Source organism: Sander lucioperca, chromosome 1, assembly GCF_008315115.2.
Source record: "Sander lucioperca isolate FBNREF2018 chromosome 1, SLUC_FBN_1.2, whole genome shotgun sequence".
Classification (NCBI taxonomy): Eukaryota; Metazoa; Chordata; class Actinopteri; order Perciformes; family Percidae; genus Sander; species Sander lucioperca.
In genome coordinates, this window is record NC_050173.1 from 16,422,335 (window position 1) to 16,441,604 (window position 19,270).

A 19,270-nucleotide genomic window follows, 5' to 3' on the forward strand; every position below is an offset into this window, starting at 1 on the left:
AATGCCATCTGGAAAAACATAAAACACTCCACTCAGAACCAGTTTAAACATGGTTCTATATTTAACTTAGTATGTATTGTAAGCTTGTGAATATGGTTATGTAAGTGTAATATTTGGATTTGAAAAAGTAGCGTAGCATTTTTAAACCTCTTAAATAATTTAGATTTCATTGGGATATGATTTCATGTGTAATAAATACCGAAATGATTGGGAGCCTCTACATTGCTAATGTTTCTCAAAACGAAAACCTCCACAATGTCAAGTTATTTTTCATTGTCCCTTACACCATCTACCATCAGCTCATTGTTTTGATTTTGGGGTCAGCATATACATTGTTCTGGTTCACCATTACATTACATTACATCATCATACACATGTACTAACAAAAGCTTATTTGCTATTAATACAATATTTCCCTAACCCTATCCATATGAATGTTATGATAACTATAAGTACGATATTGTAGGAAGCAAGAATTTGGAAAATGTTGGCATTGGATGTAAAAAAACAAAAACAAAAAGAAGAAAGTAAACGCATGAAAAACAATCCAGGGTTATGTAGATTCGTCCAATATTAACATTCTTGTCTGATAATATGGTTGCCTGTTTAGTGCCAAAAGAAATAGATTAAAAATACTGTGTAGTGGCCAAAAAAAGATGAGTTTTTAAGCTATGAACTCATAACAGTAATTGTCTCTAAAAATGAATGTGATAATGACTTATTAATGCTAAAATAGCATATGTAAGACCTGACAACTCGTGCTAATGAACTCTAAACTTCAGGTACCCACCTGAGGAGCTCACCCTGACCCAGGCGAAAGAAAGTGATGAGTTGCAAAGTAGTACATAATCAAAAATACCAAAAAGAGTTGGCCACCCTCTCATCAGTCAGACATCCGTGAGAGCTAGCCATATCAGAATGGGTGGCATTGGAACTGAAGTCCAATAAAATGTGATCCTCAATGAAAATTCAACTCTCTATATATCTTCACATTCAGTTCTCACAATTCAGATTCAAGTTACTGTGACAGACATCCGGGTACTTGAAGGATGAAGAGCAATACTATTCAGATTCAGTTTTTCAATGCAATTATTCAAATTAAACAATACAATTTCAAATAATGTGATTCAAATTCAGTTTTTTTATGCAATTATTCAAGTTTAGCAATTCAAATTCAAATATAAATGATTCTGGTTCTGGCACATATTTCAGCCCATATGTTGACAGCGTCATCATACTGTTCCTGTTTGTCTAATTCCCCTCGTCTGTGCACATATATACACACACACACACACACACACAGTGAGAGCGCCGATGTGGTAAGATCCCAAACCTCCCCAAGCGAGATATTTGATTCTGATCTGAAAACGACAGGGAGTGATGAATAAAAACTGCTTGATAATGGGATCATTGAGTCATGAAAAACGATTCTAAGCGAGTTATCTTTTTGGGAGGCCAAATGAATGCAGACGTTCATTATGTATGACCATCCGATGGTGCTTTAGCCTTCAAGCAGAACAAGAGCATACAATAGAGCTGCACCTGACAATAGAGGGGAAGAATAACAACCAAACAAAGAAAAAGTGATGTACTGAATTGTTCAGACCTGTAACTTACTGGAGCATGATGACTTAGTGGTGATGTTGGCTGATGACTTGAGATTATAGTGATTATGATGCTAGATGATGGTGATTGAAGGGTCTGCGTGAAGTTCACTAGGTTTGACTTACTAAGCTGGAACCAAATACACATTTATGCAGGCTGTTATCATGAATAATTATATAGCTACGGAAAGTAATGCACCGTAATTCGTATGTATTCCACATATTTATTGCTGTATGCACCACAGTAACTGCTGCTGTATAAAACCCATCAGGGCTGCATAGGGAGTAGGTCAGGGTGGATGGGTGGGTCATAACACTCGGGGCTTTCTTTCTTTTTGTGATTAACAATTTTCGTTTTGATTAAACACAAAACATACAGTTTGCAACATGAACATATCCCCCCCCTTCATCATCACCATCCACCCAGACAGAAATCAAGAAAAGATGACACAGTAACCATGCTATTCAAATCCATACAACAAAATAATAACAAAATAGACAAACTCTAAACCAAATGAACATATGTAGCCTATAAATGACGACACCATAAACCCATCATATACTGCACCTCTCTCACCAGCACAAAGCTTCTTAGAAGCCCACCAGAAAGCTCAAGTACCTTCCCCATTTTCTAGTTTAGACTTCTGATTTGGAAAACCGTTTGTATGACATATTTCCGCCACACTAGCCATCTTACAAGCCAAAACTCAGGGGTTTCAAGCGCGGGACAGGAGTTTGTGTCCCGGGCAAACCACAACCCTAACCCATCTGCCTTTGGCTTTCCATTAACTGCTCAGTCGTCGGACGCAGTGGGGGAAGCCATCGAGATAACTTTTCTTATACCTAACCCTATATAATCCTAACTATAACTAATCCTATGTAACCCTAATCCTATCTATACCTAACCCTAACTATACCGAACCCTATGTAACCCTAACAATACCTAACCCTGTATAACCCTAACCCTACCTATACCTAACCCTATCTATACCTAACCCTATATAACCCTACCTATACCTAACCCTAACTATACCTTACCGGGTAAGGTATAGTTAGGGTTAGGTATAGGGTTAGTGTTACATAGGGTTAGGTAAAGATAGGATAAGGCTTACCCTATCTTTACCTAACCCTATGTAACACTAACCCTATCTAACCCTAACTATATCTAACCCTCTAATCTTACCTAGTCGTTATGGTGCCTAAACTTAACTGTCGTCGCTCACTTTTTGTCGGCTAAACTGTAATGGCCTCTGAAATGACACCTCACGGTGCCCTGTACCCAGCTCAAAGTAACATTTTGTCAGCTAAATTTACCTGTAAAGAGCATTCAACTGTCATGTGACCAGTCTTCATGTGAGCCGTAATTTTGTAGGATATCATACGAACTGTTATGCATAACCTTAATACGATATTATATAAACCCGTTTTCGAGAATGCAGTGATTTTTGTCACTGGTTGTTTTGTAGTGAGTATATACTGACACTGCTGTGCAGCAGTTGAGTTCATTTGAATGTGCTGACAATAATTAAGACCTTATGGGCTATTTAAAGTTATAATCCTTAAAAATTCAGTCCTGATTAATTTGGCGTCTGACACCAGTGTTTGCTGGTGGTAACGCTGAGAATGTCTTAATAATAGTCCCAGAGTTCAAATCAAAATGACACATTTTTAACCACTGGCTGCAGGAAACCTCACCTTTCCAGATGACATCATTATGTCATGAACACACGTGAATTACGCACAATGTCGCTGTTCTCTTCTGAATTTCATACAGCACATGTATGTTTCATTTTCTGTGAATCCCTGGCGATATGTGCAAGTCATTTGACTCCAGCATGAGAATGGCGGACTTCGCCACTGACAATGCAAACTACTATTAAAAGAGGTAACTAATACATACATTTATTTAATGGCCATAGCAAAATACATGCCAGCCATAAGTAGTATCAGAAATTGGTTTTGATGACATTTTTAAGGATTGTAATTTTAAGATGGTTATTGTGCATATTTGGGAGGGAAATAAGCAAAAGAATGCTTTCTGTTGCTGACATTGAAATATTGCTTTAAAAAGCACATTTTGCAATTTCAATCACACATGCCTAGTGCAAGACAGAATGAAGGAAATATTTTGTATTTGTCTTCTTTATGCCATGAAGTGCCTGTGTGTGCTTGTTCACTTATTTATAATGTTTAATTATCTCACTTTTCTGCTTTCGGCGGCTCCCCCTTTTTTATTTCTTTGTGTTATCACTGACCCGTTTGGGAAGCCTCTATCCACCGTTCATTGGCACCAAGGGAAAGGTCCATGATTGAATTGAAAAGGCTTCCTTGAAAGAGTTTTGTGATTCCTCTATTGTAAAAGAAAATCTTGGCTACATGTTTCTGTCCCTGGTTTGAAAACAAAATGTGCTGTAAATAGGCAGATCAGACTGCTGTTAATGCTTTGCTGGTCTTTTGGCTTGTTTTGTAATGCTGAACAGACAGCTCCCGTAAATTGCACATTACATGTGTATTTTACTGCAATATTCTTTGTTTCTGACTCTTAGGTGTTTGTTATTGGAATAAAGCTGTTACTAAAGTGTTGATGATGAGAGGGGCAATCGTCTCTTATCTCTCTGTCTCTCTCTCTCTGCCCAATAAAACAACTTAGTGTTGCAAACTTTACAACTGCTTTTCCCAAACGTTATAGCAGAAATACATCATACATCAATTCCAATAACCGCTTGTATAAAATTCCCTTTTCTTATATTTTGCAATATTGTATTACAGTAACACTAATCTGTCATTTTGCCAGCTAAAGGGTTTGGTGTGGCCACATACTGAATATATTACATATACTCATTACCCCACCCCACACACACACACACACACACACACACACACACACACACACACATACCCTCCCCCTTGAAAACGAGATAGGACATCTGAAGGGGTTTATCCTCACATAAAACAAATTTAAATAATTAAAAACATGTTTCACTGTTTTACTATGAATGCATTATTAGCCTGTTAGCTTCTGTTGTGGTTTGTGGTGCTGAACGGACAGCTCCTCTTAGTATGCATCTTTTACTTTGCTACAATGTTCTGTGTTTCTATCAATTAGTTTGCAATATAATATAGCTACTATAGCTAGCCATAGGTACTGAAATCTTGAACGTCCAGTTTCTCTAATCTCTCTCTCTCTTTCTCTCTATAAGTCTCTTCTCTATCTCTCTTCTTCCCTTGTTGCTGAATAAAATAACTATGATGCAAATTTTGCACCTGCTTTTCCCAGTTGTTAAATCACAAATAAATTTCCAATGCTGCAGCGGTCAATCTGCAATAAGAAATCCGTTTCTGTGACCATTTCTATAAATCCTCCCATATTTTGCAGTCTTACTGTACTAATACCCTCCAGTACACGTTACATGAACCCAAACATGCAATCTTTGTGCTGATTTTCTTTCATTTTTCCTGCAAAAATGTTTGCGGTTGCCCCATTTTAAATATAGACTCTTTCTAACGCATTAGAGCCTAAAAAACTGCCACAGATCCTGACCTGAAATGCACAAATAAAAAACCTATGGCCCAGATGTAAACACACACAAACCCAGTTCTTCTCCCTTTACATCTTCCTCTCTTTTCTATCACACACACACCTGCATGCACTCCTTCAAGCAATTCTTTCCATCTCATGCCATTCTCATTAATCACCAGAGGCCATACAGCCTCCCATTTAATGTAGTGGAAACGCTGCCCCCTTTGGTCTGTCAGGGGCAAGTTTTCAACACAGCAGTGAACACTGTTACCACCCAAGCTAACAATGATCCCAGCCCAGGGTCCAAGAAGGAGAAGAGATGCTAAGAGTTAGCCCTTTTGCTAGCTGGGAAACGGCCAACATTTTCTGTAATTACACCTGCTCTTTGGGTCCTACCCTGATTTAAGATTCTGGCCCCTGGTGGGCATAGCCATGGGAAATGTCTGCTCCAGACATTGGGATTATGTAACAAGGAAGAGGGTTGCCAAAGTTTAATGGCTGGTGACATTAGCAAGAAGCAAGATAACAGAAGACAGTTAAGAAGTAGTGGTTTTCATTATTTTCCATATTCCCTATTGAGTTAACGTTGTGGTGTTATTTCTCTCTGAATCCGGGTTAATTTTATTCCTTACAAATGTGATCAGAAATCATTAAATAAATTGGTGATACTGTACTGAGGGCAAAAAATTTAAGATTATTTTAATATTACATAATGTGTGGCTGGGGATGAGGCAAATGTTGTATGCTGCTACATTACACTTGATATCTCTTTCTTTATACACTCACATTCTCTCTCTCTCTCTCTCTCTCTCTCTCTCTCTCTCTCTCACACACACACACACACACACACACACACACACACACACACACACACACAGAGGTCAAATGCAGTCTAACCTCGGCAGTCTGTGGACCAGCTACCGACCCAAACAGATCAATGCTGGCAGGATCTTTGGGGAGTTACTTCCTTAAAGGGCTCCAGTCAGCGATGTCGCTTATGAAATGACAAGATCACTTAATATCTCTTCTCCACCTGGCCTCGCCTTGAATCTGTATGGCACCAGCATTCTGACCGTGATGGAGTCTCTCCCTCCTCCGCAGTGCATTTTCTGTCGCCGGGTCCACAGCCAATAGTCTTTAGCTGAGAGCAGTATCAGTGAGGCCCAGCATGTCGATTGTATTGAACTGGCTTGGCATGTCACAGGCAGTAAAGACCTTCTGATTGACTCCTGCTTGGATAGCATGTCCAACTGCATACATTAGTAATGCTGAGGATTCGATAGATGGATGGCCCGGACGGATTGATGCAGGCAGGCAGCACATTTACCTCAACGCAGGGAACCGGAGATGGACTGAACTTGCAGTGACAAGGATCACAAAATGTATTCTACTGCTATCTAAGCTACTTATGAATTAGATTTCGATTTTTAAATGCATTATTTTGAGAGGAACATACAGCAGAACCCTTCATCAGCTCACCAAAACAATCGTTAAAATAATTTAAAGTGCTGCAATTTTTAAGCTTGCTGCCGTAGTTAGGCAGCTGGGTCATTGTGCTGTGTGCCACCCCAAGGCTTAATTGGATACTTAAGGATATCACTTTTCCAATATGTACTGGTGTAAATATAAGAACAGCCAGACAGTGTCACTATACAGTTATAGCTTCTGTATAGACTCAACTCCCCTTCTTGAAGTCATTTGTTCATGTATGTTGCATTTATACAAACTTTAATCAGTCCCTCCAGGATTGCAACAATTCGCGCAAATTTAACCAATCACCGTGAATTGAGTGTGACTCGCAATTTTGACCAATCACCGCAACTTTACCTCAAATTTGACCAATAACCGGAGTTTCCCGCGACTCCAACCAATCACAGTAGTCCCACGTGCGTCAGTATGTGACTCTGAGAGCCTCTGACCAAGCGGGAGTGAGAACAGGTTGACGTAACACACGTACGTCGCCAAATTCATTTCCTTGTTTCTGATATGAAGACGAGACGTGTGTGACTCGAACATCTCACATTTACCATCAAAACGTACAGCAAAAGACCGTGCAAAAAATTTCAGACCGTCCTGCCAACCTGTATACATTTTAACATCAATGTACGCTCTAACAATTTTTCATTCTAAAGTCGCTGAAGTTGCTGCCGTTTCAATCCTGTCGGCTCTCTGCAGCGGGCGGGGCTGCTGCTCAGTTCCCCCACGACTGATGTGCGCACACACACACGCGGTGGATGCAGGAGACGTACAGGATGACCTAAATTGAGGACAGCTATGCTCGTTATTGTAAGTGCAATGATAAGTTAAAGTCCAATAAGTATTTTATCAAACCGTATGAATGTGCGTCCCAGGCCAGGATAGGAAATTAACTAACAATGTAAAGATCAACAGGCCACTAACAGATATGTTCAAATTTGATTCATTCAATAAATTATTATTTTTTGTCTTAAATCCACCAGCCATTTTCATATTATACCAACATTTGCAGCATCCTGAGCCTTTTGGTAAGGTTACTAGGAAAACTCAGCCCAGAGGAATTTTATTTTCCCCGAAACAAGTTTCCTTTTTATTTCTATTGTCTCTCGCAACTTCATTGCAACAAAAAAAAGTTTTTCCATAAGCTCCAGCAAAATCAGGCATTTTGGGCCGCAACAATCTCAAAAAAGGCTGTGAAATTTTCATTTCATTACCAAACCAAAATGTAGACGTTACAAATGATAAAGATGTTCTTGTATGATTGCTGTGCTCAGACAGATGTTCTGCCTTGCATCAATTTCACTTGTGTTTCTTCACCCCTAACTGCCAATGACCAACTGCACTTTAGTCTTAAGATGCTCTGACTGTCTGTGTATTGACTGTTCAGCTCAGCCTCTGACTGAAACGCCAGTTCTTTCTGTTATGCCCCCCCCCACCTAGTTTCTCTCCTTTTTCTCTAGTCTGTACATTTATGAAGCAGATGTATTCATCCCAATGCAAGTTCTGCAGCATTATATAATGTATATTCTTAGATATGTTCAACATATGTATATCCTAAATAGGCCTATAATGTCTCTGCATGCAGTAGCTGTGTAAATGTTTTTTTTCTCAAGCCAACAGATTGAACCATACGTTGACATTTAAGAGAGGAGTAATACAGAGAATGTGCCATGATTCTTCTCCACTTCTCTCTAACTGCCCACTTTCTAGTTAAAGGAGAAGGATGCAATTAGGGGAAGGTTGGGGGCCAAGGTCCATCCCAGGAGAGCTTGGTGTTGATATCTCATTCCTTCCACTTCCCACAATGCACTGCAGGCCAGAGGACATGGGGAGAGGGGGGAGAAAAAAGGTAGAGGAGGCAATTAGCAGGTAACACGTTAGCAGACAGGCTGATCTGTTTTAAGCCAATGCAGACGTGTGTGTTCAGGGGGATCAGGTGGGAGAAATATATTGTACAGTCAATTTCATTCTGTGTGTGTTTCGCAATTATCCATTCCACCGACAACAAATCGCCTGCACACACACACACACACACACACACACACACACACACTCACCTCAAGGCCTTTTAAACAGCCACTCCTGTGTTTCTATTTCATTTTCTTCTCATTTTCATCACAAATAATTAAGCCGAAGTGTTCTCTGAGCCCCCCGCCCCCCGACACCTCCCCCCACCCCACTGCCCGCCCCTTGCAACCCCCGGTGTGTTGTCGCTACTTTACAGCACACACTGAATGAAGACACAAGCTAAAAAAAAAAAACGTTTATTAACAGAATGTTTGACCCAATTGGCTTGCGTATGAAAACACCTGGGCGTTAGATTGAAATTTAATTGCTTCACTTAGCTAACCCACTTAAGGACCATGTTGAGTTTAGTCTGCTCAATTTGTTGGGATCAGCAGCTTTGTGCGTCGGGGATGTTGTAGGCTTGGATTATGGATAATTACTATCAATTAGTGGCTGATACTTTTGGCTTTGAAGCCGCAACGAGCAAAATGGAGTAATGTCGGGGAATGAACTTGGCTGAATGGAATTATGTAGATAATGGCTGACGTGATAGAAAGGAAAGGGGCATTTGTTTTTGAGAAACAGGGAACTGTGTTGCTCTGTTTTTGTTTGTTGTTGCTCCAGTGGGAAGGCACAATATGTCGTCTGCACCCACGGTGTCAATCAGAAAGCCATTACTGCAGAGGTCAGAGACACACTGCTCCAGGTAAGCTATGTCTCAATGGGCTGCTGTACTCGCATTTCCACCAGGATAAAGAAAAATAATAAATTTGCGCCCAACAATATCTTCTGTCTCCCGCATTTCAAGGAGAACTTTAAACTTGTGTCAGATAGGAGAATGTTTGCTGCTTTCTCTCAGACAAAATGGAATCAAACCTTCTTTTTTTTACCTCTCTCTTTTTTTGTTGTTGCCAGTCTAGCAATTTAAGCTCATGGGTAATTTTGTGAATACATATCAGGACCTTTAGCTCACAGGCGGTGGCTGGCACACTCAATAATGCCTCGAGCAATATCACTTTGAGAGCACCACACAAAAACAAAGATGCCTTAGCTCCATGAATATTTATTAATAGCAGATACCGGAGTTTAAAAATGACAGACTAATAGGTGGATGGAGAGGAGAGATATGATGAGAATGATACAAAGACTGATGGAAAGTCAGCAGAAGACAACCCATAGAGCTTTCAAAGTGAAGCGGGCCCAGTAGGAAATGAAGGCGCGACACCGTACGCACGGGGAAGCCTGGAGGAAATTTGCTATTAAAATGCTGTTAAATACACGTTGTCTTGGCAGTGAGGGAGTCTCCCCTGGTATCTACATTCAGGAGCCACTGCTGATTGGCAGCACAACAGCACTGGTGGGTATGAGACCCAAAGGGCCTCACTTGCGGTCTCCATCATTATGCCGACGGCGCCATCATTTCTGGACACTGATTAAAATGTTAGCGATGTTAAAAGAAGCTGAAGGTTAAATCACAAAGGGCTCCATGCGAAGTCATTTCACTCCACATCCTCTACCCACTCCTCTCATACACACACACACACACACACACACACACACACACACACACACACACTAACGAGGCAAACTTTTATTACAGAGAAGGAAAGAAAGTGCATTTAACAGGGCTGTGTAGGACTGCATTCTGATCTTGATTTTAGCCACTAATGGACGCTGAGCAGGCTCAGTACCTAGATGAGGCAATAGAAAGAGAAATGCCATCACAACAAACATCAGTAATTATAGTGTCAGTGTGACCAGAGAAATGTAGATTCAAATAAATTGAATCTGAATCCTTTAGAATTCCTATCAGATCCATATAGGGTCAGCCTTCAACATTTGTACCCACAGTAAAGAATACATCTCATATATTGAGGTATGTTATCAGCTTCTGTTGGCCCAGAAGGCAGAAGCACTACAGTTGTGAGTGTCAGCCGTATTACTGTTCTCATCCTGTTTTTACAACCTGGAAATGACCTGAGCAGCATGAGCTATGAAATGATGTATAGCCTACTTACTTTTGCACACCTTATATTACATGAGCTACCTACTCCAATCACTGCATGCCCCATCTCAAAACTAATGTGCCTGTAAGATATGCATGAAATGTCCGACATTCTCTGGGAGATTGTGACTACTGTAACAGATGTAAAAAGCACAAAGTGCACTTGTGATCATTGAGTGGTGTTAGAGAGTGCTGTCTCTTTTTTCATTTAATCAAGCTCTAAACCGGATCTAAAACGTAACCAGGTATCGGACCCCAAACCGATTCAGCACACAGCCCTTGATTTGGGGTGAATAGCAGATAGGTTGAGGGTGAAGGAGTAGTGAGTGGTTTAAGACTTTTCCTCCATTATGATATGTCTGCGAGGATTAAGCTAAGCTGTGGTGAAGTAGAACGGACAGGGTGACAGAGGCCAGCTATCACCAGAGTTTCTATCTAAGACGTTAGCGAACATAACTGTGGGGCTATCTGTGTCATCTCCTCACTCTCTGCCTTAGGAACCAATGGAAACATGCCTTTCACCTGGCTCCTTTTCTTTCTTTTTTTATGGTAATAGCTAAATGATAGGGCACTTTCAAAAGAGGGAGACAGGCTTGAATGGTACCATTTTGTCTGCCTCTCAGCATTTTATCCTAAAATAAACAAACGCAGCTACAGTTCCATAATTTGAGGATGAGTCATACGTGTTGGAAGTCAGATTTCCAGTTTATATTTGAAGTTGCAACCAGTGTTAGCATTGACACTGTACCATGACTCATGATGCGCTTTGGAAACAATAATGTCATTAAATATGTTTTGGGAGTGTGTCGTGTCACATTTCAGCATTAGATGTCAAGCAGTGAGTGATACCAGCTCAGTTCTTTACTAAGTAATAAGCAGTAGGACACCAGTACAACAGGAAATAGACGCGGGGGGGATAAAATATGGGAAACATTATGTGAAAGGAAACAAAACTTAGATGTAACTTAATCACAATTACAAAGGTAGACACCTATTAAACATACAATATCTAAAATTCTTGACTTTCTTTGAAAAAGGAACATTTAATACATCTGTTTATGTGCTATGAAAATGATCCTACGTCTAATGTTAAATAAACCATTCAAAAACCCAATGTATTGTCACAAAGCTCAAACAACCTTTGCGTAGAATATTTTTACAACACTCACTCATGTTGTTCTCTATTGCAAAGTTCTTCAAAAAGAGGTCAAACCATTCCCCATATTCCTCCTCAGAGTACTTTATGCTGCATGAGGATCATAAATTCATTTAACAGATAGATATCCCCTCAATGCTCATCTAGCCACAGCAGAAAATGAATTTGCTGAGTTTATTGCTAAATGAAGGTTCTGGTGAGCAGGATGTGAGTGAGGATTTAGTGCACCTTAAGGGAGTCCCTCTTTCCAAACTGGAAATATGCTTCTAAGATCTCATCTCATATTAATTTGTCACAGTGAACGTAGCCGTGCTGGTGCTCCATACCGCCCTCTGGCCAACTCTGAGCTTTTCATCGCCTCGCAGAGCTGCAAGCCTCGGCACCTCCATTCTCCCAGTGCTTGTTCCACAATTTAGCTTGGCTTGTTTTCCTCAGCCTCCCCTCGCACCTCTTTATCCATCTCTCTCCCTTCTCATCTTTCAATTAAAACTCAGCTATAACTTCCCAAGTGTGTGTGTGTGTGTGTGTGTGTGGGGGGGGGGGGATAATGATGCCAGATTTCTTCATGCAACTGCTTGCCTCCTTTTGAACTAGCTCCTCTTGGAAGTTGAAGAAGCAACTGTTTTAGCCGTTGTGACTGTATTCCAATGCCACCGCTCGTCAAGGACAGGAAGAAAAGCTGTCTGTTGTTCATTCAGCGCCAGCAAATCCACTCATCCCCTCCTTCTCTCTGTTTGACAGGTGCAAGTGCAACCTTCACGCCAACAGCTGTGTATATGACAAAGAGAAGTTGAGCTGCGAGTGTGAACACAACACAACTGGGCCTGACTGCGGCCGCTGTAAGAAGAATTACCAGGGCCGAGCATGGAGCGCTGGCTCCTACCTGCCCATCCCAAAGGGCACAGCCAATATCTGTGAGTAAACACACACACACACACCCTACAGACATGTTGAGTAATTAAAAGGACACAGCAGGTATTAGTATAGATCTTACAAGCACTGGGCAAAATAATGGAGCTTTCCAACAAAGGCAGAAGAGTTCGATTCTATTAAGTTCCAATTAGCACCATCATGTGTCATCTTGAGAGTTCTGACAATCACCGTGTTAATAGTGAGACATTGAGTTGTGAGGTTTCAAAGCAATGTGAAGCAACTAACGACGTTTCAGCGAGAGATGACATGTTGAGAAACCAAGACCAACTTTTCTGTATTTGATTGATCAAGTCCTGTGGATACAAATGTAGTAAAGTGGAGTTAAGCCAAATAATGTATAGGGTGAACAGGCTGTTCTTCTCGGGTTCTGTAGCCCTGTGTTGTAATTTAGCCGAATAAAACAGGGATGCAAAATTATGTTAAATCTGGGCAAACTGCATTAGCAAAGGGAGCAGTCAATGCAGTAAGTAAGTCATTGAGCGAAAGCACACACTTACAACAACAGCACAGTCACTTTAGTACTGATACCAAAACTATACACAGAAAGACAAAGTCTTTCAAACTTGGACTGAAACATTTAAATATAAGGGGAAGCACTGCTCCATATTAGCAACTTAATATGCACAAAAACTGCTCATTTATTTAATAATTAGTTTTGAATGTACAGTAGGTGCAGTAAGCTTATGGCATCTGCCTGCAGATGCCTTGTGTCTGACTCATCGTTACCATCTTCATATCCTTTACAAAAACAGCCACGACACCAAGTCATTGCTTTGACTAAAAAGACCATGCATGCTCTCTCCTCCATCTGTACAAACTGAGCGTGCAGGGTCAGGGTTTCAGTTCCCTTTAACTTTTAATTACAAGCTTTTCTTTGTATCTGCATTGAAAGGAAAGTGACTTACAGACCTAATGAAATGAGCACTGCTTTGTTTAAACTTTGGCTCAACTGTAATAACTGAGAACAGTGTTTCAGGAGCTGTTATAATAAACAAAGCAATGATTGATTATATATGATTATACATAATTTGTGTATATTAGTTTTTTCCCCTATTTATATATGATTATACATAATTTGTGCATATTAGTGTGTTTTCCCCTATTCTACTGACTCGGTCTTCTGTATTGCAATCCTGAGAGTTTGTGGTGGGACTAACTGAAATTTAGTGTGCGACGATATTAGCAGCAACATGCCACTGAAGAGATCATTCAAATGATCTTAAGTAGGGCTGGGTATCGCCAATGATTTTCCAAATCGATTCAGTTTCGATTCACAAGATGATTGGATTACGTTTGGATATCAATTAGGTAAGGGAAATTTCAGTTCCAATACCAAATTAGCTTGGATATAAAAGAGATTCTGAGAGAGAACTGTAAATTGTACAAGCAAGAAGAAACCCTCATATTTTGTATTATGCACTAGGTTAATGTTTACATTAAGAATTGAGCCCCAAAAAGTTTGTTCAAAGTACTTTTCACTTAACAAGACTAACATTATATTAACATATTGAACACATTAAAGGATCGCTTTCGGGAGCTTATTAATCAATATCAGATAACTCAAACAAAGATTGATTTCAACCGGAGAATCGATTATCCAATTATTACCTAGCCCTAATCTTAAACCCTAACATTTATTCTGATACTGCTGATTTCACCATGGACTGTGCTTAGTGTACTGCTTTGTTTCATCTACAAATTACTTAGGATTTCAGAAGTTTCGGTGAAAAATATGTAGCTGTGTCATCCATTTCTTTCTCTCCCGGAAGACATGATTTAGAAACACGTTCTGGAAAAAGGCTTCCCCACTCTGCACAATTTTTGGCATCCTCTCTTGACCCCAAGGTCTTATCATATAAGAATGGCATGTACAAACATGAACAATAGTGTTATATATATAACACTTTAGGAGGGTGTCATTATTGGGAACAGCAGTCTATAATAAATCTACAATAATAATCCACCACATTCACGTGCAGTTATAGGGGCCAATTACCATGGTCCCATGTATGATCCATTCATTCAGCAGACTGCATGATCTTGCATCATCATAATTATTGTCAAGTGCCTGGGGATGTACAGTAGGGACACAAGCATTGCTTTACACTGGTATACTAAATGTATTAGAGTGAATAAATAAGGTTCTCCCAAGCTGCAGCTGCAATGCTAATGTAGGATAGAACCAGTTATTTACTCGTGCTTGTGCTGCAGAAAGTAGGCCAGCTTTACAGTGGTGTTTTTGTCTAATGTCTTGTGGTATTTTTTATTGTCTTCTTCGAGAGCTTGGGCTGTGCTGGGAACCTTTGTTCATGTGGGCCTATTAATCCAATGAGACAGCTTGAACAGATTGGTTTTTATGTGGCACGTGCGAGTGATAAACCTGTGTTAATAATTGTTTTGGATCTACTTTAACGATTACTGAAACTGCTGAATATTTTCCATTTGTCTGCTGGTTTTTGACTTGAAGCTCTGCAGTGTGAAGTTCTTCTTTGTGCTCTTTTGTGAATGAAACTTGTCCACAGCCTGAGTGGAACCCTTATGTGGCAATAGAGGTGCGTGCATGCTAATGATCATTCCCAAATTCACACCTACTCATGAACGGTTGGCTCTCATTGAACGAGCAATTAAGAGGGAGTGCTGAATCTGACTCGTAGCACTCTTGAGTATGAGCAGACCTCATAGGAAAAAAGTATAATTTAAGATTAAAATAAAAAAATGTTCTTGCATGAGGCCCTTCCTTTTTGTGATATTGGGCTATGCAGATAAACTTTGCCTTGGGTAGAAGGAGAAATGTAAAGCTTTTTACAAGCCATGCAAACTTTTGGGATATATTATCTCCATTTCCTCATTTTTTTCAAAGGTTGTCTCTCCAACACAATCCCAAACTCTCGCTGTTTATTATTTATTTGGATCCCCAACAGAAAAAGCAACAGCTGCTCTGCTGGGGTATGAACAAAACAAGGACACAGTGTCACACAGATAACCCCCCCCCCCCATACACACACACACACACACACACACACACACACACACACACACACACACACACACACACACACACACACACACATACACACACACAAACAAGTTTAGTGGCACTGCAGTGAGGAGCTGAGCTATGATCCAGGTCGGCATGTTTACACTTCCTCAATGACTGCTAATGGGCACTAGGGGGCAGATAAGCTGTGAGTTAATACATTAATTAATGAATGATTGACCTTTGCGTAGATATATGATTCACGTTTAGCATAAAAACAGTCAACATCATCCCGTTCTTATTATCCTCTCCAGTTCGCCTGCCATACATCAGCTAAGTAGCAGGGAGAGGAGCAGCAGCGCTATAAGTTTGAGTGTGCCGGGATCCATTTGAAAACCCAAGTTTTATCCCGCCTGTCCCCTTATTGTATCCGCTGTGATTTCTGCCTTTCTCTGCGGTGCTCGAGGACTCTCTGCCACTGGCTGATGACTTATTCTTCATCCCAGAGGATCCGTGTTATGAGACTTAGGGAGGGTTAGTAAAATGGCCATTGCCAGAGCCCAGATTGACAGCACATTATTAAAAAAGGTGACACACACACACACACACACACACAGGTGCTCATCCAGACCTCCACTACTCAAGGACACACACACTACCTTTGCCCTGCAAGTGATGAAAAACAGTCTTAGTATAAAGTGCATTATTATACTTTGTCTTGGAGGGGAAAAAATCCATAATGTAATAACGCAGTGAAAAATCTATAGGAATGCGATTCTGTCCCTCCTGAATAGAAAAGAAATGCACAAGGCTGACAGAAAAATGCACATTGTGCTGTTCTATAATGTTCAAGCCCATTCAACTACAAATACCAAAAGTCTCTTTCCCTCTTAATGTTTCCCCCAAACCCAGTGAGCATATGGCAGCTCCTCGGAGACAAATTTGTCAAAGATGAAAATTTAATTAAGATTTAATTTCTTTTTACTATGCCCATCAAGTCGTCTGATGCGATAAGGAGATCGATGAATCATTATCCGGAGGGGGGTGTGGAGTTAGGGAGGGGCTATATTTCGTCTTACAATGGCACGAAGAATAAGAAGAAGAAGAACATGATTCAAAAAGTGATGAAGAGGGAAAAGGATGGCAGAGATAGAAGGAGGGGAAGTGGGCATCACTCTCTGTCACAGCTAACTCAGCCTTCTGGGGTGGCTCTGTCTCTCTTGTTTTCCCTCTCTCCATCTATGACTCTCACCCCCACCCGTCTCTCAGCCTCACACGTTCTCGCTTTCTCCCTCTGTGGAGACAGAAGGAGAGGGATCAGTTTGAGAATTAACCATGGCAGTTCATTTCACTGTAGGGCTGAGGAAACTGAGATAGAAGCCGGCAGTGGATGGGGGGCAGTAACGGGTGGCCTTTGAAAAGTTGATTTCAAATAGTAAAGATTTATCCTGAATGTTATATTAAAGGAAAAAAAATCCTTGAATGCACTTTAAACTGAAAACTGGATTTGGAGAATAGTACTTTTCTGCACCCTGTATGTGTCTGCATGCATCGTACAGTAGCCTATGTTTGAAAAAGAAGATTAGCTTAGTTTAGTTTAAGTGCTGGATGTCTGTGGAATCAGTAGCAACTCTGCTCAAGTGCTCATATTATGCTTTTTGGCTTTTTCCCTTACCTTTATTGTGTTATATATCTTTTTTGTACATGTAATAGGTTTACAAAGTGAAAAGCTCAAAAGTCCACCCCAAAGGGACTTACCATCTCCAACAGAAAACACTGTTCACAAACTGCTCCAAACAGCTCTGTTGTAATCCAGCCTTTACTTCCATGACGAACGCGTGTCAGTGTGTAGAAGTGAGATGCCTCCACTCGGTCAACACACAGGGTGAAAAGAGGAGCTGCAGCAATGTGCAGTACGACAAAAATATGGTGTTTTTTGAAGATTAAACCATGTAAACCTGTTCTGGCACAACTATGAACCTGAAAATGAGCATAATATGAAGTCTTTAAGGTTTAAAGTAGCTTCAACTCAAACAAGTATGCACACACACACACACACACACACACACACACGTACAAAATGTGTGCACACACTAATGGCCATTCAACAGAACAGATACTGGAAAGCAATGACAGTGCATACACGTTCCTAGCTAAGATGCTACACTCAAGATGCTACACATTTGAATATGTTAATGATAGGCAATGCATGTGGATCTGCATAAAAACAAGTTGTATAAATGGCCACATGTTGGTTCAATCCACAAAAAAAACAGATAGGATCTTCAGATCAAGTCATTTTATTGAAATCTGTCATGTAGTTATTAGATATTGTGCTAATTAACAGACAAATGAATGATGAAAGTGAATAAACTTGCTTTCCAAAATGTTTCTAAAACAAATCTTTCAAAAGATAGAAGTGTCGGGTTTTGAAATCATCAGCAGACTAATCCAAGAACGGGGCTTCAAAGTTCAAAACTGCTCGACTGCTTTTACAAACTGGTGTAGCTTGCTGATTTCTATTTTGTAAGATAATATTTTGTAAACAGACTGATGAAAGCTTTAATCTGCCAAATGCACAGAATCGGATACATTATTCATCATGAATGTTAAAATCCCTCTGCAGATGACCAACTTTATAGTTATTCATCCAATTAAAGATGCATTCTGACCTCACCCAGGGTAAAGTTCTTTACAAATGCAAATTAAAAATAATTGTCACCAGTGAAAAACAATCTGAGATTGTAGGAAAGGACAAAGCGAAGCTATTGAAGGCCGTGAAGATCATGACTCGTCTATACGTTGTGACATAAGCAGTTATATAGTTATTGTAAGTTATATAAGAGGAGTGCTACCTTGCTGCATGGTGACAGCCTTGTAAATGAGTTGAGTTGGATGATGATGATACTTTGACAACACTAAAAGATCCTGCCAATCATCTGCAGCCTTTTTCTGATGATAACACACAAATTGACTGTTTTTGGTGCCAGTATTTAGACACTTAAAATGGCCATTTAATCAAAATATGACAAATCACATTGTCATAGTCTTTTTCCTGTGCAAATAAGTGTAGATTTATTTTTTTATTTATTTCGGAAACTTCTTAAAGATTAGGTCTTCATTTGTTCTGTCTACAGCTTAATAAAATGAATAGATTGTCAGGACAGGATTAGGAGACACTTGTTCAGATTTAGCTGAAGCCAGCCTCAGAGTTTACGGATCTCCTTTGATCAAAGCAGTATAAGGCGTGGACATGCAGCGGATTTCACTGTAATGATTCATCCTCTGCCTAAAGAGAAGATCCACATTAGCCCCGCACCGTCTGACTGAAAACCCTGCCGTTCTTGGTCCCGGATGGAGAAAAAAAAAAGTAACGCTGTCGTATCTGGAGGTTACAGTCAAAATAACAACAAATATTATTTTATTTATATGACCTACAAATTGCATTTGTCTGCCGCTGTTTTCTAATTAGTGTGCTCAATGCAGAGCTACCAGATGCCACAGCCTTATCATCAGTCCTCTAGTCCAACTGGGAGGTGCTGATCATGGAAACACTTTATAATAACCATCATTAATAGATGGTAAATTGATA

At 40.1% G+C, this 19,270-nt stretch overlaps 1 protein-coding gene across 13 annotated transcripts in view; it reads left to right on the top strand.

Annotated features, from left to right (window-relative positions):
- ntng1a (netrin g1a) overlaps positions 1 to 19,270 on the top strand; it is a 122,840-nt gene that overhangs the window by 71,088 nt on the left and 32,482 nt on the right. For all 13 annotated transcript variants that reach the window (XM_035999505.1, XM_035999553.1, XM_035999520.1 and 10 more), the window contains exon 4: positions 12,510 to 12,682. In XM_035999505.1, the coding sequence (XP_035855398.1) occupies positions 12,510 to 12,682 (173 nt within the window). The remainder of the gene's footprint in view (positions 1 to 12,509; positions 12,683 to 19,270) is intronic.